The sequence below is a fragment of the Balaenoptera physalus genome (genome assembly GCF_965194825.1).
Source record: "Balaenoptera physalus genome assembly, chromosome: 21".
Lineage (NCBI taxonomy): Eukaryota > Metazoa > Chordata > Mammalia > Artiodactyla > Balaenopteridae > Balaenoptera > Balaenoptera physalus.
The window spans coordinates 19,228,653-19,253,531 of record NC_138902.1 but is presented as its reverse complement, the minus strand read 5'-3'; the positions used below and the strand labels follow the sequence as shown (position 1 = coordinate 19,253,531).

General features: G+C 37.0%; 1 protein-coding gene across 17 annotated transcripts in view; it reads left to right on the top strand.

Annotated features, from left to right (window-relative positions):
• NRG1 (neuregulin 1) overlaps positions 1-24,879 on the top strand; it is a gene marked incomplete at its 3' end in the record, with an annotated part of 224,649 nt that overhangs the window by 161,942 nt on the left and 37,828 nt on the right. For 15 of the 17 annotated variants that reach the window (XM_082444635.1, XM_082444634.1, XM_082444632.1 and 12 more), the window contains one exon: positions 16,856-16,985. In XM_082444635.1, the coding sequence (XP_082300761.1) occupies positions 16,856-16,985 (130 nt within the window). Of the gene's footprint in view, positions 1-16,855; positions 16,986-24,879 lie in introns of those variants that run through there. The other 2 variants (XM_082444627.1, XM_082444626.1) reach the window with 1 other exon arrangement.

Genomic DNA, 24,879 nt, shown 5'->3' with positions numbered 1-24,879 from the left:
ATAACTTTTGAGTTTCTTTAGCATTTATTTCTCCTCCCCCCAAAAAAGGAAACCCCTACTGGGCTAGGTGAATATGATTTCTACTTCAAATGACAAGATTACTGTAGAAAAAGATAAAGTTTTATGATATCAAGAGGAAGATGCTTAAAGTAAAAATATAATATCCAGAGAATTCTTCCATCTTTGCGATCATAAAATGTCTTCTCTTTCTGCTGCTTATTTCTTTTGTGCTTTTCCCTTATCTACCTTGAAGATTACCTTAAAGCCAGAAGATGGTAAATAGCATGCCCAGTAGAAATGGTAGTTATGAGCATACTTACTGAGCTCTTTGGTGTTTAACTCTTAGCTTCATTGGGATATAATTTGTGATGGGTCATATTCTAGAAATATGACTATTAATAATGGGTAGATGTATTTCTTCTATTAATGAGAAAGGCAACAGAAAGGTTGTATTCCCAGAAAGATGACACTACTTTTTAAGATTTCACACTTAAGTTGGATACTGGGCAGGAGAATTCACCTGAGTAACTAGTGAGCTGGGCATGGCCCTTTTCCTTGTACTTTTCTCTTTGAGCCCGTAATGAATCTGATGGTTTCGTTTCTGACATTTTGTAGAAACCATTTCCCAAGCAGTACTTTGTAGACTTCAACTCTACCATGTGAAAGAATCAAGACATTCTTTCTGACATTCATGCCTCTGGGACAGAAAAGGGCAGTTTCTATCACAGGTAATGATGAAAATCCAATTTAATTTTTTATAACCTTTTTTTCTTTTTCAATTTAACTTCCCTTTTGGATGATATATTTAGTGGGACTTGCCTACAAAGAGTCTAGGAACCTTTGCAGAATGATAACCAGACATATTTGTTCTTATCTTTTTTTTTTTTCTTTTTTTGACAAAAAGAGTTGAGAGTAGGGAACGAGAGAAGTGTGATGGAGGAATTCAGCATTCTCTTCCTAGTTAGCAACTGCCTGTTCTTCAACTTTTGAATACTTTTTAAGGTACTTGCTTCTTATTTTAATTTATGCCTGGGGAATTGGGAATGCTACGCATAGCAAGTTCTATGTTTGGAATCAGTACAGATCCCTGTCTACCTCCCTAAAATGATTACTTCTCTCATCCACCTTAGAACATGTCATTTTTACCTTATTAAGTCATCAGGTTTAGCTGAGCAATGAGGGTGTGATCTCTTTGTTATTTATTATTATAAATGCTCCTGATCATTTTCAGGGTACTTATGGCTAAGACTTCAGTGCCACCCTGGTATTTCTTGTCATGAGTTATGATAGTGGTGGATTCCATCCGTCTGGACCTCTGCTCCCATGGTACTCTGATCTAAGAACAGTTGGAACTTTGTTCTGACCTCATGCTATGACTAGTCACAGAGTTTCTTATAAAACAGAGGAAGCATTTTAATAAATCAGGTATATTTCGTATCTCTAGAGTTGGATCATTCATGACTTCTCTCACAGGGTTTGTCAGATGGTCAGCAGTGTCATCTAGAGCCTGGAGCGCTGTTCCCACAAGTCAGAAGACCAGGACGCAATTCCTAGTTCAGTCACCTTCTCTCTTTTGACCTGTGCATATATACTTGGGTTGCCTGTCTCTAGAATGTGATTCCAGCGACATAGATCACATTGCCCATTTAATAGATTCCATTTTGTTAGACTTCTTCAACTTCTGTTAAGTTTTCTTGTTGCCATGTTGCTACTATTAGAGTTCTGCATAGGAAACCCCAACTTCATGTCAGGATTTGAAGCTAGACTTCACCATAAATTGCAATTTTCCAGCCTCTCAGCCCAAGGAATATGGTGCATTCAACAGGAAAGAACAAACCGAGGGAAGTAACCACCTTTCACTTGAGCATCAAAAATCCTACCAGTTGCAGTAAACCCTCCTGTGACTAAGTTTATTCCCTGAAGGATGTTACATCCTTCTTTATATCACAAAACTGGCATCCCAGACGTTTCTAATTGAATTGAACTTCAGATTCACCGTTGGGTCCCGAGAAGTGCTAAGTTTTCCTAGAAGCAAAATCCTTCCTGTTCTCTCTCCTTCTCTACCATCCACCATCAGACTACTTTTTTGTTTACTTTCTCTCTGACATTCGTGGGTAAGGTTTTTTTTTGTTTTAAAAATATGCATGGCCGACATTTTCTGTGGTTATTACTGTGGATTTGCCAATGCCTAGTTCTGACTTTAGAAGAAATATTTTGACACTATGCATTCACTTACAACTTCCATCTGTTCATCCGTGTGTTCTGCTTGCTCACCTTTGAGCAACTAAAATGTGTTATTTACAACGAAAATAATTCACAGATGAAATGGTCTTCAAATCCTGAAAACAAACAAACAAACAAAAAATGAAAACAGACAAAATCACTAGGTGGATATTTGGAGGATTGAATTTGGCAAAGGATAAAACTGAATTTGAAATACTTTAAAGGATAATCATGTATTTTAGTAATATTGGTAAATAATGAATTCGTTTTTATTCAGTCTGCTTAAAATTACATTTGGCTTTATGATGGACTAATGTCAACTGATTAGACAAAAAGCCACAAGAAGTCTAGAAAGCAAAAATGGGGGGGAATCATGGGATATCTTGGGCCCTTATAAAGGCCCAAGAGGGAAAGAGCTTTGATTCCAGGAGTGATGAGATTGCGTTAAGGACAAAATAGCCTCCATCCTTATTTACCAATGAATCCTTCAGTTCCTGTCACTTTTTTTTCTACAAAACCAATCTAAGACTATAAAGCAGGCTTTAAGCCAATGGGTAACAGAGTGCAGTTTGGTTTTCTAAGGAAGGAAAGCTGTAGTCACAGACGCGCACGTGCACACACACATACGCACACACATGCACACGCACACACACGCGCGTGCGCACACACACAGAGTGCTCTGGCAAGCAGAGAGTTAGCTTCCCCAGCATGCACTTCAGGCCTCATCTAGTGGCTGTGATGGATCCATGTAACCACTTGACAGGTTCTGATAACCTTTTCATGGAAAACAGTGTGAAGGGGCAGTGAAGGATTACTGAGTTCTAACAACATCTGTCTTCTAATTAAGATCCTTTTTTCATTATCACCATTTAATTCCAGGAACTTGGGTGGCGTCTGTAGAACTATGACTCACTTCCCTGAGTTCTTCAGACTTTGAGAAAAATTTAAGCGCTCTAGTTTTGGGTATAGAACATTAGGCATTAAGGTGCAGGGAGAAGCGAGTTTCTCAACAGAAAAGATCACCCATCTGGAACTGATCTCTATGAAGACATTTACATCCCTGGGATTGAGTATCCAACACACCAGAAAGGTGTGTAATCAAGAAAAAATCTCTGACTCTTTCGACAAAAGCATTCTATATTTCACTATTCTTCAGAAGTAAGGCGTTCTTAAGGGAAAAGCCATGAATCAAACAGGTCTTTTCAAAGAATAGGGTCCAAGGTCTGGTTTCTTCTTATTAATAAGATCTCCATTGCCTAGGAAGCCTTGTTTCTGCTAAGAAATATAACCAGAACTTGCCTGTCGTCTGTGAACTCTCCCGTAGTGGGGTTCAGAATTATAACACTGCCTGTGTCTCCCCATTATGGTAGTCGCTGGATTCAGTAGTTACTGAACTGGAGAATTCTCACTAGGTGTTGGCAATGCCTACGTGAGCAGAAGACCAATGCAGATTCCTTCTAGATTTACTATTTGGTCTTGCAAAGTGTTTGACTTCTTAAAAGCTTTTGCATAAATGACAGATCTCAACTGAAGACATTTGGCTCCTCTGCAGGAACTCTATGGGAATTAAACTGGCAAAGTGGACCTGGCCAAGAATTGGGTTCTGCCTGCTTTGAATTTGGGGTGGCTTTGTAGAGCCATGGTTCCCTTACAGCTGATGTGCTCACACAGCCCCACTTCCCTGCTTTACACTGTTTCCCTCATCCGTGTGTGACTATGAAGCACCTTAGTAATGGATGGAAAGAACAAAGATCTGTATTAAACACAGACTTGTACTGTCTACAGAAATGGTTTATATTTGAAAGGGGGGAAGACCTCAGCCATTCTGAATTATTATAGCTTCAGGAGATGGAAGTGTTTTATTAGTCCATATACACAGATAGATATATCAACGCCAGGAAAAAAAAACTAATAAATTACAACTAAGATTCTACGTATGGACCTTCTTAATATTCCCTGTTTCTGGCAGTGCAGGGAAATAGCCAGGCAGCTCAGATAAGACCTTGACCTCTACTCTACCTTTCTTTCATGACGTACTTCAGCGTGCCCTTTTTGGTTTACCTGTAAGCAGGATGATGATTTCCATTGAGTTTTTCCAGCAAGCGAATGGTGTAGATATATAAAACAGCTAGACCAAATGATGACAGTAACACACTGAACACATGGCTCCAGTTTTTTAAAAAATATTGTGTACTTTGGAAAAAGAGTTCAAAGTGTGCACCTGTCTGTTTCCTTTTTTACTGAACAACAAGCTTTAACGGCAACAGTAGAAAAACAGGTGTCTGTTCAGCTTGAGTGTCGGGGCCCAGAAATTGAAAACAAAACACCACAAAAACCCCAAGGCTTGAAGGAAAGCTTCTTTAGGGATAATGTAGTCAAGGTTAATTTATAATTTTGGCCCAGTTCCTGTAAAGGCTCAGGATTTGACTGTCACATTTTCTGCCCCCATCCCCATCCCCACGTCTAACCTAAAAAGAATATGTTCTTTAGAAAAACAAGACCTGTGATGAACTAAGTATTATGAGACCAGCTGGTCCTCTGGGGGGCAGGGCAAAAAGTTTTCTTGAGATGAAGCATTTAAAGTTATGTGTGTTTTCCAAATGAACCTATCTATGAAACAGAAACAGAATCACAGACATAGAGAACAGACTGGTGGTTGCCAAGGGGGAGGGGGTTTGGGGGAGGGATGGAGTGGGAGTTTGGGGTTAGCAGATGTAAGCTTTTATATATAGAATGGAGAAACAACAGGGTCCTACTGTATAGCACAGAGAACTGTATTCAGTACCCTATGATAAACCATAATGGAAAAGAATATAAAAAAAGAATGTATATATGTATAACTGAATCACTTTGCTGTACAGCAGAAACTAACACAGCATTGTAAATCAACTATACTTCAATTAAAAAAATACTAAAGAAAACTAAATAAGTAAATAAAGTTATTTGTGTTTTTGAAACCTTGTTTTATTCCTGTTCAGATTGGCCATGTGTAAACGGCAATAGCGGTATTGAAAAAAGTTAGGTTTCCGTGTGTTATTTGGTGACATAGAATTTGTGCTAGGACCCTAAAAACTGCAGATACACATTTTATGACACATCCTCTTACAGAGAGGGATGTTTTGCTATTCTGATCACAAACCTGGGAACAAGGAACTCCAGGGAGTTCTGGGAAAATACGCGCACTGAAATTAGCCAAGTGTTAGAGAGCAAGATTCTTATGTTCTGAACATACTTTTACGGCTTCATTCCTTTATACGCAGCAACCTTTGGCCTCAGTGAGGAAAATGCTGAACTTATGGAACCAGAGCTTGGCTCTTTATGTCTACAGCCATCACACAAACACAGAATTGCTGTAACTTGGCTAAATGGTGTGTAACAATGGACTGTCTGGGGTTTTAGAGCTGCAAAGGTGCCTTTCTAAGGAATATTCTTCAGGCTTGTTGTGTTACAGATCCACTGATCAAAGAGGCCTGGCTCCAACCTGGAACCCTTGGAAGATGGCGTGTGTGTTGTCCGGACCCCATTTTTTTTCTATGCTTCTGTAGAGGTGCCTTTATGCACGACACTGAAAATATAGATTACTTAAAATGATTTGTCGGGAATCATTTCCTGTCAGGGAGATGCTTTCATAACTTTCAGGAATATCACTACCTTGATCATCTGTGTAACTTAGAATTTCAGGCCAACTATGATACTGTCTGCTCGTCATGGGTTCCTTTATATCAACAGGCATGGTATACTTAAATTAGGAAAACGTGAGTCATGTATTTGTGGCTATAAGACTTGACATTTTAATTTTACCAATGACTATTGAGTATTGAGAATGGGCCACAGTTCCTCCGTCTAATAATATCATGGGTATTTCCTAGATTGTGTGAAGAATAAAGAGAAAACGTGTGTTAGGCAGTTTGAATGCCTTAGAAAGAGGTGCAATACAAGGTGTGAAATACAAACCCCAGCATTTGGTTCTTGCTTAATTTTAATGTATATGAATACAAAGTACTGTTAATTCTTCAGTATGGTGCTGATTCCTCTCCCATCATTACTGTGCTAGTTTGAGCAATCTTCCCTTCTCATCTAGACCTTTGTATCAGCTTCTTCACTGGTCTCCTCATCTCCGTTTTTCTCCCTTTCCAAAGGCTATAGAATAGGCCATTAATTTTATTAATCACGGCCATAAGCAAAAACCCAACTCTCTCCATGACCTACAGATTAAATATTAATTCCAGCCAGGTTGCCAAGGGCTTCTTTAATATGGATGTATTATTATTTTATAGCCTCATTAACTTCACCTCCCTATTTATGATCCATCTCCCAAACTGAACTACACCTTTCACTGAACATGACATTCATTTTTCTACCTCCACAAATTCATTTGCTTTTCCCTTTAATATAATGCCTTCTTCTACCCCAAGCACAGACCCAGTTCCCCTTCTTAATATATTACCCTTTGAAAGTATCTCCTATTCTGCGTATTTATTGTTAGGTTCACACCTAGCTGACCTAATTGATTTATAGTTCCTATTGCTGTTGCGAATATAATCCTTTTATTTTATTAGTTTTTCTTGCTAGGTATTACTGGTATCCAATCATATCATCTTCTAATTTTATCTCCTCATTTCCTACAGTTGTACCACAATTTGTTATTCCTGTCTTGTTGCATTGGCTAGAACTTTCAGAGCAGTGTTAAATAGTAGCACCGGTAGTCACCATTCTTGGCTTGTTCTTGATATTAAGGAAACCACCCCTCCAGGAGTTTCAGGGTTAAGTATGATTTAGATTGGTGGCTAATGGTCAGCATCTTTAGGTTGCACAGAGTATCATTCTAATTCCACTTTATAAAAACATGTTTTGAAAAGGTTGAAATTGATATTTTTGCATTTTTAAGTTTTAAATGTATATAAGCATATATTAAAACATGTACATATATATGTATAAATTTAAACATGCATATTGAACATATGAAAGTACCAAGAATGATATAACAAATTTCCATGGAGCCATCATCCAGTTCAGCAGTTATCAGTTTTGTTTTATCCTGATTTCACTCACTTCCCTTCCCTCTTACTATTTTAAAGTAAATCCCAGACATCTTATTATTCAGTGTATAGATATTTCAACATGTATCTCTGAAAGATAAGGGCTATTTTTAAACATAACCATAATGCATTTGACACATATACCAAATTTTTTTAACATCTTTATTGGAGTATAATTGCTTTACAATATTGTGTTAGTTTCTGCTGTACAACAAAGTGAATCAGCTATACGTATACATACACCCCCATATCCCCTCCCTCTTGCGTCTCCCTCCCACCCTCCCCATCCCATCCCTCTAGGTGGTCACAAAGCACTGAGCTAATCTCCCTGTGCTATGCGGCTGCTTCCCAATAGCTATCTATTTTACATTTAATAGTGTATATATGTCAATGCTATTCTCTCACTTCGTCCCAGCTTACCCTTCCCTCTCCCCTTGTCCTCAAGTCCATTCTCTATGTCTGCGTCTTTATTCCTGTCCTGACCCTAGGTTCATCAGAACCATTTTTTTTTTTTTTTTTTTAGATTCCATATATATGTGTTAGCATACGGTATTTGTTTGTCTCTTTCTGACTTACTGCACTCGCTATGACAGACTCTAGGTCCATCCACCTCACTACAAATAACTCAATTTCGTTTCTTTTTATGGATGAGTAATATTCCATTATATATATGTGCCACATCTTCTTTATCAATTCATCTGTCGATGGACACTGAGGTTGATTCCGTGTCCTGGCTATTGTAAATAGTGCTGCAGTGAACATTGTGGTACCTGACTCTTTTTGAATTATGGTTTTCTCAGGGTATATGCCCAGTAGTGGGATTGCTGGGTCGTATGGTAGTTCTATTTTTAGTTTTTTAAGGAACCTCCATAGTGTTCTCCACAGTGGCTGTATCAATTTACATTCCCACCAACAGTGCAAGAGTGCTTTTCTCCACACCCTCTCCAGCATTTATTGTTTGTAGATTTTTTGATGATGGCCATTCTGACCGGTGTGAGGTGATACTTCACTGTAGTTTTGATTTGCATTTCTCCAGTGATTAGTGATGTTGAGCATCTTTTCATGTGTTTGTTGGCAATCTGTATATCTTCTTTGGAGAAATGTCTATTTAGGTCTTCTGCCCATTTTTGGATTGAGTTGTTTGTTTTTTTGATATTGAGCTGCATGAGCTGCTTGTAAATTCTGGAGATTAATCCTTTGTCAGTTGCTTCATTTGCAAATATTTTCTCCCATTCTGAGGGTTGTCTTTTCGTCTTGTTTATGGTTTCCTTTGCTGTGCAAAAGCTTTTAAGTTTCATTAGGTCCCATTTGTTTATTTTTGTTTTTATTTCCATTTATCTAGGAGGTGAGTCAAAAAGGATCTTGCTGTGATTTGTGTCATAGAGTGCTCTGCCTATGTTTTCCTCTAAGAGTTTGATAGTGTCTGGCCTTACATTTAGGTCTTAAATCCATTTTGAGTTTATTTTTGTGTATGGTGTTAGGGGGTGTTCTAGTTTCATTCTTTTACATGTAGCTGTCCAGTTTTCCCAGCACCACTTATTGAAGAGGCTGTCTTCTCTCCATTGTATATTCTTGCCTCCTTTATCAAAGATAAGGTGACCATATGTGCATTGGTTTGTCTCTGGGCTTTCTATCCTGTTCCATTGATCTATATTTCTGTTTTTGTGTGAGTACCATATTGTCTTGATTACTGTAGCTTTGTAGTATAATCTGAAGTCAGGGAGCCTGATTCCTCCAGCTCTGTTTTTCTTTCTCAAGATTGCTTTGGCTATTCGGGGTCTTTTATGTTTCCAGACAAATTGTGAGATTTTTTGTTCTAGTTCTGTGAAAAAATGCCATTGGTAGTTTGATAGGGATTGCATTGAATCAGTAGATTGCTTTGGGTAGTATATGACACATATACCAATTAATGATAACCCTTTGTAATCAGTGATCAGATTTCCTCTTACATCAGGATCCAAATAAGTTTCACTCATTGCAATTGGTTTAATGTCTCTTTTTAGTGTCTATATTTTAGGTTTTTCTTTTCTCTCACCCTTTGGTCTGTCTCTAGCTCTAGCTCTCTTTGTCTTTTTATCTCCTTTTAATTTTTTTTTAAGAAATCAGGTTATTTTCACTGTATGGTTCTCCATAGATTGGGCTTTGCTGCTTGCATCCCATGGTGTTCTTTTATATGTTCCTCTGACCTGTGTTCTTCCTGTAAATTAGTAGCTGTATCTGAATGCTTGATTAAATTCAGATTTGATTTTTGGGGGTAAGAATACTTTGTAGATAGTTTTAGAGAAATTGATTTTCAATCTCATCAGTGTTGATTCTCTATTTATTGAAATGACCATATGGCTTTTATTTTTGATATGCCGTGATTTTTTTTTAATTTGATGAATAAAATAATGAATTTGCCTCATAGTTTCTGTCTTTTGACCTTTCGTCTACTTTCATTTCTAAGTGTATTTTGGTTGATGAATAAATTAACCTATGTCATTAAATGTCACATGGTAATTTCAGCAGCTCGCCAAGTAACTGAATCCTTGATCAGTTCCCTTTGTTTTGATGTGTTCTGTTTGATGCTCCAAACTTTTGACTAATTTGGAAAATGACAGGTTAACATTTTCTACATTGACATGACCTTCTCCCAACCAAACTGATACTGGTAAAATATGCAGAATACAGTAAAGAATGTGCCCCTTCTACCTTTAGCCTGATGAGATCTATAAATATATCAAATTAAGCCAGTCAACTGACTGCTAATATTTGCTTTGTAGGCTAGATGGATCTTACTCCTTTAGAATAGGTGTTGATGGGAAAAGATTCAAGGAACAGCTTGAAAGTTCGTTGACTTCTGGCTATGGAAATTTTATACTCAGATAAAACTGTCAGTGATTAGTAGAAAATATATAGCAGAACTGTATTTCTGGAGCTGGCTTCTTAGCTAAGAGAAGATTATTGGCTTTGTAAGGAAGAAGATGTAGCTTTCTTGTAACCACCCGGCCAGCCATCCACTGTGGGAGGAGACTCCTTCTTCTTTAGAAAAGCTAAGACATCCTAGAAGGCATTTATGCCATTGACATGTTGCTCTAAGAAGTAGTAGACTAGAATGATTACACTGTGTCATGAGTGAAATGTGCTGTCAGAAAAAAAGAAAAAAAAAAAAAAGCCACTTCTGTGTTTGAAAAATAACCTTTGTTGACAATTTTTATTTTTCTAAGGAGAACACTATCTAATGACACCAAAGCATTTGCTCAGCAACTGCTGGGAACTTAGGATCTGCTTTCTGTTTAGCTACAAATGAGCTCAGTGTTACAACAAAAATTAGAATTTTGTTTTATGAGGAGAAACACCCAAGGGTCACTTTTCATTCTGCTGAAGAAGAAGAAAAAATATTAGGGTCTGCCCTGAGAGCTTGTAAGGGAGGGAGGGATCTAAAGGCAATCCTATTAACCTACTTCAGCCCCACTGTACATGTCAGAAAACGGAAAACTAGCATGTCCAAATTCACTTATGTGACCTTGGGCAGCCTGTACACTTTTGTGAATTTTTAGCTGGAGGTATTTGATGAAAGACTACAGAACTGTTCTTTTAAGATGACCTGTGTCTTTTTTTTCAATATGGGATAAATTATACAATATGTGAAGATTCTTTTCGGTCCACCATTCTATGTGTGTTATGATGCCAAAGCTCAAGTTCACTACTTAAACCAGTTAAGCTCCATCAGCCCTTGGTGTCGGCTTATTCTTTGGACAGACTCTCACCTTGTAGGTAATCTACCATATTACCAAGTCCTGAGGTCCATGAATTGAGATGCCCTAATTCTACTTTAGAAAGTTCTGGATCCATTTCTGGTCTCATGATGGTTCTTCCCTGGCTTCCCTGTTTGTTTCTATAGCAGAGTTCAGTAGAGGAGAGGCCAAGGAGATGGGCTCTGGGAACCTCCAAGTCAGGATGGGTTTCTTTGATCGTCTCCTATCATTTTTTTCTCAAGTACCTATTTGCTATTCAGCAACGTATTGAATTACTACTTGCAAAAAAATGCCAACCCAGAATGGTGATGCTTTAGTGGTTCTGAGTCTGGCTCTGGATTTTCCTTTGGAGAACTAATGCCTCCCCCGTCCATCCGTTGGCATCTATAGAAGCTGCATTAGGTGGCACGGCTTTTTCCTGCTCAGCTTCTGAGCCAGAGCGTCATTTTCAGGAACCACATAAGCATTTCTTCCCAGCAGAAGTTCAAAGTGCTCTGGTACATAATTGCTGAGGAGCTATATTCTGAGCAAGAATAATAATTTCAGATTTTTTTTTTAAACTGGGAGATCAAAGAGTAAGAATGCATGCAGATTTCTAAATACATAGCCATGGAAGATATCACAGGTAAGGACTTTTTTAAAAAACCTACAACTTTGTAGCGATTGACAGTTTCATGTTAGAATATAAAAATTGTTAATATTTGTATATGTTATTGAGAAAACTGCAGAGAGTGATTTAATCTTCTGCAAGTAAATCGTTAAGAATTGTCCTAAAAACTCCTAGTCAGGGCTCATTCGCTCAGGGAAGATAGGAGCTAATGATTGCTTCTTGGGGTAAACACTATACACTCATACTAATTCCTGCTAATTGTCAAAGAAGAAGAGACTGGCTTCTTATCAGTAGTTTGCATTTGTGTAATGGCCCGGGTCTGTTAGTGCTGTCTACTTCACTGATAAAGAAAACACCACTTAACACAAGCAAGAAAGGGAACCATCCTTTCCAGCATTACTTTCTTTTTAGCCTGTCTCTGAGCAGAAAAAGGCTGGCATTCTATAGGAAATACTGTGTGATTCCATGGGAAAATATTGAGTAATGAGCAGAGAACACTTAATTACTCCTCAAAGTTTTATTCTGTGTATTTACTAAAGTGTGCAATAGTACGTGATTTCCAAAATGTTGAGTTATAAACAAAGTTTATACTATGGCCCATATTCTATGGACATCATACTATTTTTAAATATTTTAGAGTTTTTAAACTGTTACAATAACACACAAGATTATAACTACAATGAATTCATGTAACTTGGAAACTCGGTCAGAAATATTAGAGAATTACACCTGAAACTTACATGATATTGTAAATCAACTATACTTCAATAAAAAAAATTTTTTTAAGAAATATTGGAGAATTGTGTGGATCTGGAAAGTTGAAAATAATTACACATTTAAGATAGCTTCTTTTTCTTTTAACTCAGATTGTTCTTCAGTTTTATTTTGTAAGCCAATAGAATGGGTATAAATTATTGACAGTGGTTTTGAAAAAGTTTTGAAAAAGTAAATTATTGATATTTACTTGATGCTTTGCAATCATTCAGTGGTTACCCCTCCAAATCAGACCATCTCTTCACATTTTGTAGAAGAATAATTTGCTAAGAAACAACATTCGAGGCTTGATTATATGTACTTACAGTGTCTGGACAGAAATGTTTTTGCTTCTCTTTGTTCCATATTTACGCCGTTAGTAATGGAAACATATCCTCTATTTGTGTGCAGTTTTGCAACTGACAAAGTGTTTTATCAAACTTTGCAGCAACCCTGCGATACCTCATTTTTACAGCTGAGTATACTGAGGCAGGTAGTTGGACCAGAGTCCCACCGCTAGTAATTGGCAAAATTGTGCCTTGGCCCCCTGATTCTTTTCAGCTAACTCCAGGGTCATTTCACTACATTTCATCTATAAAGATCTCCTTTTAGGGAGAATTGTTTACAGTCTTACAATTTTCAACCCCAGTAACTTTAGTTGTTATTATTATGCCTCGCATATAATAGGCGGTCATTAAAGAACTGTGAAAGGAAGGAAAAAAGAAGGGAGGGAGGGAAGGAGGGTGGGAGGGAGGAGAAGGGTTAGGGAAGGGAGGGGAGGCTAGAAAGGAAGGAATCCTATTTCCTGGTGCAGAATTTGGGGAATCTTTAAATGGTAATCTTAGTGTCCAAATCCTTGGCTAAGTCAGAGGACTGTTCAGACTTCCCCAGAATGGTCCCTAGTCCTGATCTATGCTACCAAGACAAACGGGGTGGAGAGTAAAACACTCGGAAGAAATTCTCTGGTAACAAGTTAACTGCTGTACTTATACTTTCTTCCTTATACTTTTGTAATTGGTAACATCCCAAGGAAAGCGTGTTTGGGATAAAACGTTCATATAAATGACAAACGTAAAAGTAATGAAGTCACACTTATCAGTGTTCCTAATTGCTGTCCAGTTAGCACTTACTAGAAGTTGACAGACTCCAAGATTATGACAAACTAATTACAAAGCCGAGGGAAGCAGTGTTTATTAAGGACTGAATGAGCGAGATCTATGTCACCTACTTCCAGGAACAGCTATGAAGGTCATCTTTTATATATCAAAAGCACATTCTGTTGGCAAAACTGTTAGCTTTACCCCTGATAAACTCCTGCCAGCTCCCCCAGAAAGAATGCTGTTTCCACAGTTTGGTTTGAGAACTGCTTTGTCTGTTTCATTAATTTCTGGCAGAATTACCAAACGGAAACTGACTTAGCAATACAGCGTATATAGGCCAAAGAGAAAGGATATCACTGCAAAATTTATAGATCTGCTTAGGGCTGACTGCACTGCAGTCAACTAAGGAGAATATAAGGAAACTTGGCAAAAATCTGAAAGGTGCATATATCACTATCCAGATCCCAGGTTCTTCTGACAATTACAACTTATTCCTGTGTTTGGCTGTTGGTTCAGAACAGCTGTACCCAGTTGGTCCACACTTTGTGTCACCTGGGAGTTACCTGCTGCTTTGCAATTCCATGATCATTTTTGTTCTCGCTGCTACTGAAGGATAAAAGCGCTAAGCAGGATAGTCCATGACACGTAAGAGAGTTGCTACTTCATTTTCTCCAAGAATTATTTTATTATCAACTATCCCATTCCTAGTGTCGTCATGATCTAAGAATTTTTCAAATGAATGTGTCATAACTCAGAGCTGCAGGATAATTCAAAGGATAATCATGTCAAGAAAAATACTTTTAAAGGACTGAAAAAAAGGGATTGTTTCTAGTTTTAACCCACATTTCTTAATCCTACTTATTTGATAACGCAAGATCAGAAAATCCAAGGAATAGGTATGATGTTTCTGTCTCTTGTTTCTGTCACAGCTAATTTTCATTGTAAGTTTGCAATTAATATGGAGGGTCTGCTTTGGTGAGGAGGGGGTTGATTTTGTTGTTTTTAATAAAAGCCTCAGCATTTGTTCTGAAAGAGCCTGCTGCAGTGTTTGCTGCCCAGTTTGGATGAGGGGTAATTCTTACCAGCCTGTCAGGGATTCAGGGACCACTGGGGTCTGCTTGAGGCTCAGAGCTCCTTTGCAGGAATGATGGTGACAGAACACTGCAGGTGGTCCCCTTGGCAAAAATACTCTGCCCAATTTGTCATCCCATAGATCCTTGTCAGCAGTTGAAACTCCTAAGCACAAAACCTTTAACATTTAAGACAAACTCCCTCCTAATATTTTTTTAAAAGCAGTTGCCATGGATTAAAATATCCATAGCACCTAAGTAAACAGTTTTTCACATGAAGATATAATATTATGTTAAAATCTATGCTAAGTCATGTGTAGAAATTGTGTATACTATGATTTTATAGACCAAAGGATGCAAGTTATGTTTCCCCTCTTCCTGATAAAGATGGTAAAAGTGTAGCTGCTGGCAGAGGGTAAAATCACCTCTCTCCTCACTCTCCTTGGTTCTTTTGGTTGGGTTTGTAGACCTGAGCTGGACATCTGGAAATGCATTCTGAAAAGGACTTTGTGTTGGAATAATTTGAAAATTGACCCAGTTCTTAATTACCCATAGTAATGATTCAAGGAAAGCATGCCTCTTTGAAATCTTCAGATTTCTGTTATCAAATTTTACATCCGATTGATAGATACCAAAATTAAGATTCTTCCCTACTTGTTCAGTAATCATACCTGCTATTATTCATCAGATGCCAGTTTTGTGCCAATTCCTTTTATCTCTATAAGAGTCCTGTAAGAGTGCCCTTACCCTGTTTTCTAAATGGGAAAATTGACCATCTGGATGGTTAGGTGACTTGCTCAAGGACACAAAGCTAGTAGGAGATGGGATTTGAACCAGATCTGTCTCCAAAGGGCAAATCATTTTGACTGTCCTTTGCTGTTCTTCCTGAAAGCCATGGTGAGAACAGAGAAATGGTCCCAAACATGCCTTAGACAGGAGAATAAGAGACAAGAAAGGCCTCGAGTCATTTAGAAACTGAATAATCAGATGCTGAGTATTTCAATCAGGTAGAGTAAAAATCAAGCAGAGTTAGGGTCACAATTAGGTTAAATGTCAAAGCAAAATGTGCGCTTGTGAAGGAAACGAAAAAGAAAGGCAGGAGAAAATGGAAAAATACGACAGGTCAAATAAAATAAGCAAGGGCATCTGAGTTTCACATGCAAATCGTAAAATAGAAATTGATAAGGAAGACAAAGAATTAAACGTCACTAAGAATGAGTCAGATAATCGACGAGAAAAACTTATGTCTGAAGATGGACTCTCCCTACCCCGGGAGAGTAAATAAAATCTTCATTGGCTGGACACATTGGTTTTACATTTCATCCTGATAATGTCAGTGATAAACATTATGTTGTAAGTTAGACTGTTTGGGGTTGAGACTGAGCAGTGTTTAAGGTGCTCCCAATACTGTAAGTGGGGAGAAGTTCTGAGACTAAACGCTCTTACAGTCTCAGGACTTTGGCTTCATTTAATCCCTGCACCTAATGGTGGAGCAATCAGTGTCAGCCTGACTTTCCAATAACTGTGAAGTTTGAAGGCAAGTGAATAATCAGATTTATCACATGAAGATGTTGCAAACCAAAATTAAAACTTGTTTCTACTCCTACTTCAGAATGGATGAATTTTGCAGTGCTTTATTCTACATTTGCAGCAATGTTAGACTGTCTTTGCATTTCTTCAAAAGTGTGATGGCAATCAGACATTCAATAATAATTCTTCTGAGTAGAAATTAGAATAGAATGGAAATTTTGAACAGAATGCCCCCTGATCTATACATTAATACATACTCAATTAATAATATTTTTTTCATTAGGAACAAATAAGCCACCTTGTATTTTTCTTTGCTATACATTATGTCTAAAAAATATCAAGTCCATACACATATAACACATAATTTCAAAATAAAATAATTTTATCAATGAGTTGCCATTAAAAATTGATATCTACATTCAGCTGCACTGATATGAATTTATGTCATTATTTTTGAGCCTTCCTGGAATATGTATTTTTCTTAATGACAATAGATGTTCTCTTTTCCAACTTCCTTAGAAGATAAAGTATTAGTTATAAGAAATGTTGAACCTGTTGCCTATTTAATTATAATTAAATTAATTAACTATAATTACCCTTTTATAATTTTATTATATTTAATTACACCCAGAAAGTACTTAACGTCTTTGCTGTTGTTTATTAAGCCTGAAAGTTTAGTGGAGTACGCCGTATCTTATATGAACTCTTCCTTTTAAGAGAATTTAAGATTAAAGGCTGCTTAGAAGAGGGAAAGATGGGTATAAACCTTTCCCCTTCTTTATCTTTTATCCAGCCACATCTACATCTACCACTGGGACAAGCCATCTTGTCAAGTGTGCAGAGAAGGAGAAAACTTTCTGTGTGAATGGAGGCGAGTGCTTCATGGTGAAAGACCTTTCAAACCCCTCAAGATACTTGTGCAAGTAAGAAAAGAAATCCTCTGTGTGGCTTATGTCCATGACTGCTTCTTTTAGATGATTCCATGTCTCATGATATATTGTTGCTGCTTTTTCCAATTTCGTTGCATCCTTTGAATAATGCTGTTTTATTTTTAAAGTGTTGTGAAAAGTTCATACCATTTATCATCTTCTCTGTTATATCCAGAATGGTATTTTGCTTTTTTCAAGGTGGGATTTTTTTTTTTTTTTTTGCCTTCATATTTATAAAGTTGCTTTCCTCGTGGTTTTCCTCATTGTTACCTAAGAGAGATGTGCAAATATCGTAGAGGTCTGGAACTTTGGATACCTACGTCTGCATCCAATGTATGGATGAAGCTGTAAGATGATGTTCCTTTTTACCCCAGTGGTCACCTGCAAAACGAATAGAACAACTAAAAGAAGCAGAAGGGCAGAAGATTCTTTACTGACACGTCTGTTACACTTGGCATTAGCTTATTCTTTTATAACTCCTTTTTAAAAATGGAATTTAGGTCGATTTCACTAATGAAAAACCAGCAACTTGCATTTGTTTGGAAATGCATTTAGTGTGTGTAGCATCATCGCATGGAGAAGGCAGAGTGTTCTTTCATGTACTACAGTTATTTATAGATGTATTTAGAATGGCACTCTCTCCAATGACCTGAAGGAGTTAGTGAACCATTAAGAAGTATCACAGTTATTCTCTCTCAACAGACAGAATTAAACAAAGATGTTGTCAGTAAGGTTACATTAAATATTTAAGCCTTGCAGTTAAAATTAGTAGGTCTCATTAAAAAGTACGTGTTTATTGTGCCATGCATTTTTAGTCTACGCTTGATATTTAGGCTCTGTGTGGTCCATGGACTCAAATAATTTGATGTGGTAAAAGATATTTAAATATGCGGTGAAAAATACACATTTATTTTGCAGTTGACTAAGAGCTGTTCTAAAGTAGCAGTGCTTGTCCTAAATGAGAAAAAAAAACATATCATCATAACAATCATCTCCGGCTCCAGAATATTACTAGCTTGTGACCCAAATGTTGACAAAGAAGAACAAGTTTGTCAGAGAGACAGTTGAGCTAATAGAAAGAGCAATTAGCAAAATGAGAAAAAAGGCACAAGAAATCATTAAGAAGGCCAACTCCCTTTTACATCATATAAATAGTATGCAAATATTTAAGTCCCTTTTCTAAGAAAGCCTTCATTGTTTGTAAGTAATAAAATGCATCTTAAAGGACATGTATTTTAAAATCATAACACCAAACAGAAATGCCATTTTGGTAGAAATGTTTTGCTGTTGCCTGTGCTGACCTAGACACGGGCTATGTGTAGAATGTCTCGTGGGACCTCAGGGCTGTAAGCAAGTACCTCCCAGATCTGCTTTTTTGCCCTCAAAAATCTCTCCTTTGAATAGAGTAGAAGCAGAGAAGACAAGTTTTGCTGGTTGTGTAGCCGATTTTATCAATGAAAACAGACAACTTATAAAAGTAGCTATAGTCTTTCATTTATTTTATTATTATTATTTTATTTTATTATTACTTTTATTATCCTTATAGTATCTTATGCTTTTAGACTTTATTACTTTTGTAGTGAATAAAAGACTAGGAATCACAAGAGTAAAATTCTAATTTCAATTACTAAATATCCCTTTCATAGTTATAGGTTAATAGTTATAAGCCAAGGTAAAGTTAATAAGTAAGAATCTTTTCAAAACTTTAAAGCAAGATAAAAATGAAAGAGTATATAGAAAAAAAAATCATTTCTTTCAGGTCTGAAGGATTTTATGACTCTCAGTGTTTATTGTTTTAAAATTAAAGATCCACTTTTTGATCACCAGTATATTCAACTCAACATACCTATAGCAAAGAATTAAAATGGGTCAGTTTTAGACTTTGGTTCTGCCAACTTGCTGTGAATACAGCCCAAACATTCCTCCCTCCCCATATTTATCATGGTGAATGGGGATGACCAAATTTTTTTTTTAACTTTTTATTTTATATTGAAGTAGAGCCGATTAACAATGTTGTGATAGTTTCAGGTGCACGGCAAAGTGACTCAGCCATACATGTACATGTATCCATTCTCCCCCAAACTCCCCTCCCATCCAGGCGGCCACATAAACATTGAGCAGAGTTCCCTGTGCTCTACAGTAGGTCCTTGTTGGTTATCCTTTTTAAATATAGCAGTGTGTACGTGGGGGATGACCACATTTTATAGTTTCCTGTAAGATTTTCTCTATGAAAATAGAAAATACCAGAAGCTGAGAATTATAATCTGTAAAATATGAGGTGCATTTATTATATATGGGTAATCCTGTTATTCTGTCCTAGTCATAGACATACAACCTAATTATGTTTTAATAAATCACTTGGAAAAAACACTTAAAATTATAGTTCCTTAAATGCTTCTCCTTTTTATACAATTGTACCCAGATTATCTATGTTTCCTCTTTTTTACTTCTTTAGAAAAGCATCTGAGACCACTCTATTTTAATTATAATAATGAAACATGATCATTTTTCACCATAGCCTTTGCAAAGATTTACAAGCTGAGTGAGTATATATGATAGTTTCTGAATACCTCTTAGGAACCAGTGCAGTTATTTTCCACGTGTTAATTTCAGCTCTTCTGTGGCCCTCCCACGTCCTATACAAAAAGTGCTATTGCCTAAGTGCTGTTCATTTGTTCCATTTTAGTATTGTGCCAACAACTGGAATTTTTTTCACCCACACAGCTTTTCATTAAATTCTAAGCCCAATCCAGAAAGAAATACTTGTTATATATTTTTCTAATCTTAAAGTGAAACGTTGTCTTCCTCCAACAGTTATTAAAGCAGCAACCCACGAATGAATATTCTGTTTCCCCCAAGCTAATCGTCTTCTAGTTCTCAGCAAATTGGCATTATAATTTTATTGTATCTTTTTTTTTTGGTAATATAATCTTTCAGAAAAGCGTTAAAGCTTATTACGAGATCTTGTTGGAAAGAAAATCTTTGACATCTATGATATTTGATCAGTTTTATCCCCCTTTTGCACCATGTCTTTACTGATGCATCAGAGCAAGCCAGTACATTGATGGAAGAATTGGAATATGTTCACTATCCAAAATATGTCATGCCTTTTTTGTTAAATTTGTCGAATTATTTTTTAATCCCTGTATTAAAAACATGTATAACATTACAAATAGTTTAGTCAGAAGTGAAACCAAGGCACATCATACACCATGTCTTACGATATTATATTGTTCACTGGACAATAGAAACAGAAAACACGGAAGTGTTGCATGGGCTCATCATGGTCCTGTGTATGAAGCCAGTTCATAGTTTCCACGTGGTCCATCTGTCTAGGGCAAAACGTTTCTGAAGCATGTGCCACATCATTCAAAATCAGCTTTATCCCTGGCTAAAGACATGACTCAGAAACACCACAAGCACGCGAGTTTCCAAGTAGTCTCTCTGGTCATCTCATCCGCTGTTGTCTTTTTGGGAGTTGAAGTCGAAGACTTTACAGCAAAGCTCTTTTGTCTCTCTGTTTAGAACAAGGTGTTCCAAATGGATTAACCATATAACAGTTAAACACTTCTCCGAGGAGAGGTTTGCTGGTTACTTGGACTTCTCCTCTGGGAACTGTGCGGGAATTTCTGTGGTGTTTCTCATCTTTTATATTTCTCTTCTCTCTATAGTAATTTAAAATTTATCCTGGGGGAAAAAAAAAAAAACAGTTACTATTCCAGATTGCATAAAAACCAGAAAAGAATCATTCCGTCTTTTACCCTCTGGTACCCCATGTAGTCACATGGTTCAAAGAAACAGGACAATTTGAACATGACATTGTCCAGATGTTCCTCTTTGTTTTGTCCCCTTGTTCTTGTATATCTGCTCTTCTGAACAGCTTTACTTAGAGAACTCTTTTGGAAGATGTTGATGTGATTTTTTTTTAATCTAAAAATGATTTTATACCAGACCGTATTTATAAACCCATGATGCTGTCCTATGGGCAGGTGTGGCTTCCCCATGTGGGGATTAGAGTTTTAAGCACCAATTTTGGTGAATAGTCTGAGCTCTTTCACTTCAACTCTCTGGACAGTATATTTATAACATAGAGTTAATATGTTCTCCAAACTTCTTCCCAGGGAGTCAGTGAAATTAAATGAATTCATTTCTGCTAAAGCACTTCTAACTCTGGGGAAGCAAGATTTCTTTTTCCTTATAATAAAAAATAAATGGTAGAATTACATTCTCTCTGTAGACATTGGAAAAATATATACACCTGTCTTAACAGACTGTGTTATCATATTTAATTCCCAATTCTTCATTTTATTTAACACTAGCAGTTTTTATTTGATTTGTTGGGGCCACCAGCTAGCTTTATAACTTTCCATTTGACATTCATTTAATCATGTACTATCTCTGATCATTAACTTCCTTATATGTAAAAACAAAAAACAGAAACAAAAAGCAAACAAAACATAGGAAGATGGGAGGTGCCTTTAAACATGAACTTATGATTTTGTCTATTTTTTATGAAACCATGTAGTATATATAAAGGCCTATATTGTATTACACATTATTATCGAGATAGTTATGAAAAATATATAGCTAGAGGAGATAAAATCGCAACAAATTTGTTATAATAAATTAAACTCTGTGAATGAAATATTAATTAACATTTGTTTATAGAACAGCTACCTCTATGCCAGGCATTTTTAAAAACACAGAGAAAACATGAAGCATGGTCGCTGGTCCCTGGGAACTTAGTCTATTTACGGAAATGGAGTAACTAAAATAGTACATCAGTTAAAGTGACTATATCCCAAGTGGTACAGTGCTGATTGTTATGGGAATGAGAATTTTAAGAAGGAAACGACTGGAATTAGTTGAAGACTTTATAAACATTGTCATCATTTATGGAGTTTTTTCCATATACCAGGCAGACACTGAGGCTGCAGTAATCATGAGACCCAGTGACATGCATAACTAGACGAGCAGCTCCATTCTGGGAAGTAAAACAAAACAAAAAAACTAAGTTAGACAGGAGAGTCAGTTTCTGAGCTCTGCAAGCCAGGCAGAGGACTTTGGACATTGTGATAGCTAATCGGGCGTCATAGTAACTTCTGGAGCAGGAGAGTGATACCATAAACATAGCAAGTGCTTAGGGAAGAGAGACTTCCATACAGGCTAGAGACATCTGGGGACCGGGTAAGATGAGGAGAGAAAGTCAAGACACTAGCTAAGGTTAAAGTTTTATAAAATCCTGGCATAGCAATGATGAGGAGGATGACGATATTTATAACATATTAGTAGCTGAATTAACATAATTAAACAAGGGAGTGATGGTTCAGATTCAAGTTGTGTCCTGTGGCCTCATCACCATGGCTGTAGAAGGAGAAGTTTGTAATAGAGCAAAGGGATGTATTTTGGGTTAAACCTGGAGTCCAGCCAGCTCTGGGAGCGTTCGTCCTTCACAGTGGGCGTGACACTTACCTTCTGTAACATTTGACAGGGGGAGAAACCTTTGTGAGTGGGCAGGACTCTTGTGGCTTAGGTGTAGATAGTCAGCTCTTCACATGGCCACGTGTTCTATTTCTTCTGTGTCCTCTTGTATCTAGACTCCTGCTATGTACTTCCTAGGTATTTATTAACTCATTTTTGACTTTCATGAAGACAGAGGGAAGCAAATCCTTTTGTTCTTATAGAAACCAGTTTGGCTGCAGTTTGGCGTAAAATCAGGTACACTAAGTGTTCCTAAGAGCTTGGTTCCTTTTTTTCTCCTGAAATCATTTAGGCAGCCACATATATTTATTGATCTCCTTCTAAGAGGCAAGTTCTATGCTTGTGCTCGGTATGAAGTGGTGAGCAAAATCACGTGGTCTCTGCCCTCATGGAGTCTGTAGGCTCTTGTGAGTTGCAGATGTATTTCAAGTAATTAATTTAATTATAAATGATTGGTGTGCTGAGTGCTATGAAGAGAATTTAGGGAGCTAAGGGAATGTACCGTGGGGGACCGCAGCCAGCCAGAGGCAGAGACTCCGTCAGGGAAAAAAGTATATGCAGCCCTCGCCTTGAGAAGCATATAGTCTACTTAAAATAAAATGCACCATTTTGAAATATTTCTATTGAATGATTTAAGTCAAAAGTGAATATTTAGATGTTTCATCATAAAATGAGGCTGGAGTAGATGGAACTATAAAGTTCGGAGTCGCTAAGCTGTGTGATGAGACAGGGAAGGGCATCCTCCAGGGAGGAAAACCAAACCACAAATTAGCCGAGTCCATAAGTCATTGTGTCACAAGGACACGTAGATGCGTGGGACATAGATTGAGCCCGTATCCGATGAAATTGTTTGACCCCAAAGTAAAGGATACATCAGTTAGAGTAAACAGTGGCAAGGATTTTCATCTACAGATGAGCATTTCAGAACAAGCTGTACAAACAGAGCTTTGGGAAGGGCACCAGGGTTCAAACAAGGAGAGGTTAATTCATAAACACTGGCACCCTCATTAGTGGGATTGTATGTCTTAGATGTTGAAAAACAACATTGGCGAGCCAGGATAACTTAGATTTTTTTTTTTTCCCCCCTCAGTATTTACCCATGAGTCCACTGTGGCCACTCTATGGATACTGTTATCTCAAGAATTGAGAACTAGCCCCCAGATCTTAATAAAAAAGAAATGGAATGATCCATACTGGCTAAACAGTGATGGGGAGGCATAAGGCTGGATCTGAAGGAAATGTTATTGAAGGAATATATTATATTTCATATTGTCTTTAATGGTACTGAAGAAGGCATTCCCTTGAGGAAATAAATGTCTTTTGCAGATGATACCATAAAGAACACTAAAACACAAATTAGAAAAGCATATACAAACCTCAAGAAATTTCACTTCATGGTGGACAACAGAACGAAGTTCATCTTGGAGAAATGCAGACTCATAGTAACAATCCATTTGGGAAAGAATAATCTACAACACAGATACTCAGCCAGTGAGTGGGCGAGTTCTAGCCAGAATCCTGAGTGAAGGGGTGAGAAAAGTCAGCCCTTGCAATATGATACTGTAGAAAAACAAACTAGCACTGTTTGACCTGGTGTGTCCACTGCCAGCTCTGGTTTACGGAGTAAGAGCAAAAGTCCTTAACGTCTAACACTTAAACACACCGATAATCCTCAATATGTATCTGTTGGCATTTCCATTACTTGATATTTGTAAACATGGACATCAAAGAAATTGTTTCAGCTGTTGTACAATATGAAGGAAATACCCCAACTAGTACAGAGGTAGAGTGAATAGAAAATAGGGGCTCTTCTTTTTTGGAAGATAATTATCTAAAAAATTGTCTGAATATTTCATGGTAGAGACAAAATAGAGACAAAATATCATATGTAAACCTGTTTCCCTTCTCCTGCCTGATCAAGGGAGGACCTAATGAAAATTAATGAAAGCAAGAAATAAAGAAAGGAAGAGAAAGGATGTCTAAGGATGGTTCATAAATTGACCATAAATTTAAAAAACCACAAAACCATTTGTAATGGCTTATAAAATTAGCAAACCCTAAATAACCAGAAGTTTCTTGGAGTTCCGGAAATATCTTTGACTATGTCTAGTGTCTCCACCAAAAAAAATGAGAAATATTTTATTTAATTAGAATGTAAAAAATACACCAAGCACTAAATTGCTTCACAAAATTACATGAGTTGATGATCGATTACATAGTAAGCATATCAGGATTGTCACCATGTATTAAGGTTATTATTAAGAACAGTTTTTATTGTACTGATGCTGTGCAGAAGTCTTGGTTACTAGACTGTAATGGCTTTATTGAGTCGTAGGTAAGATGGTATTTCAGTAACAGGATTTAAATTTGAGGTAATAGACTTATCGTTAAAGAGTTAGAGTCTTTT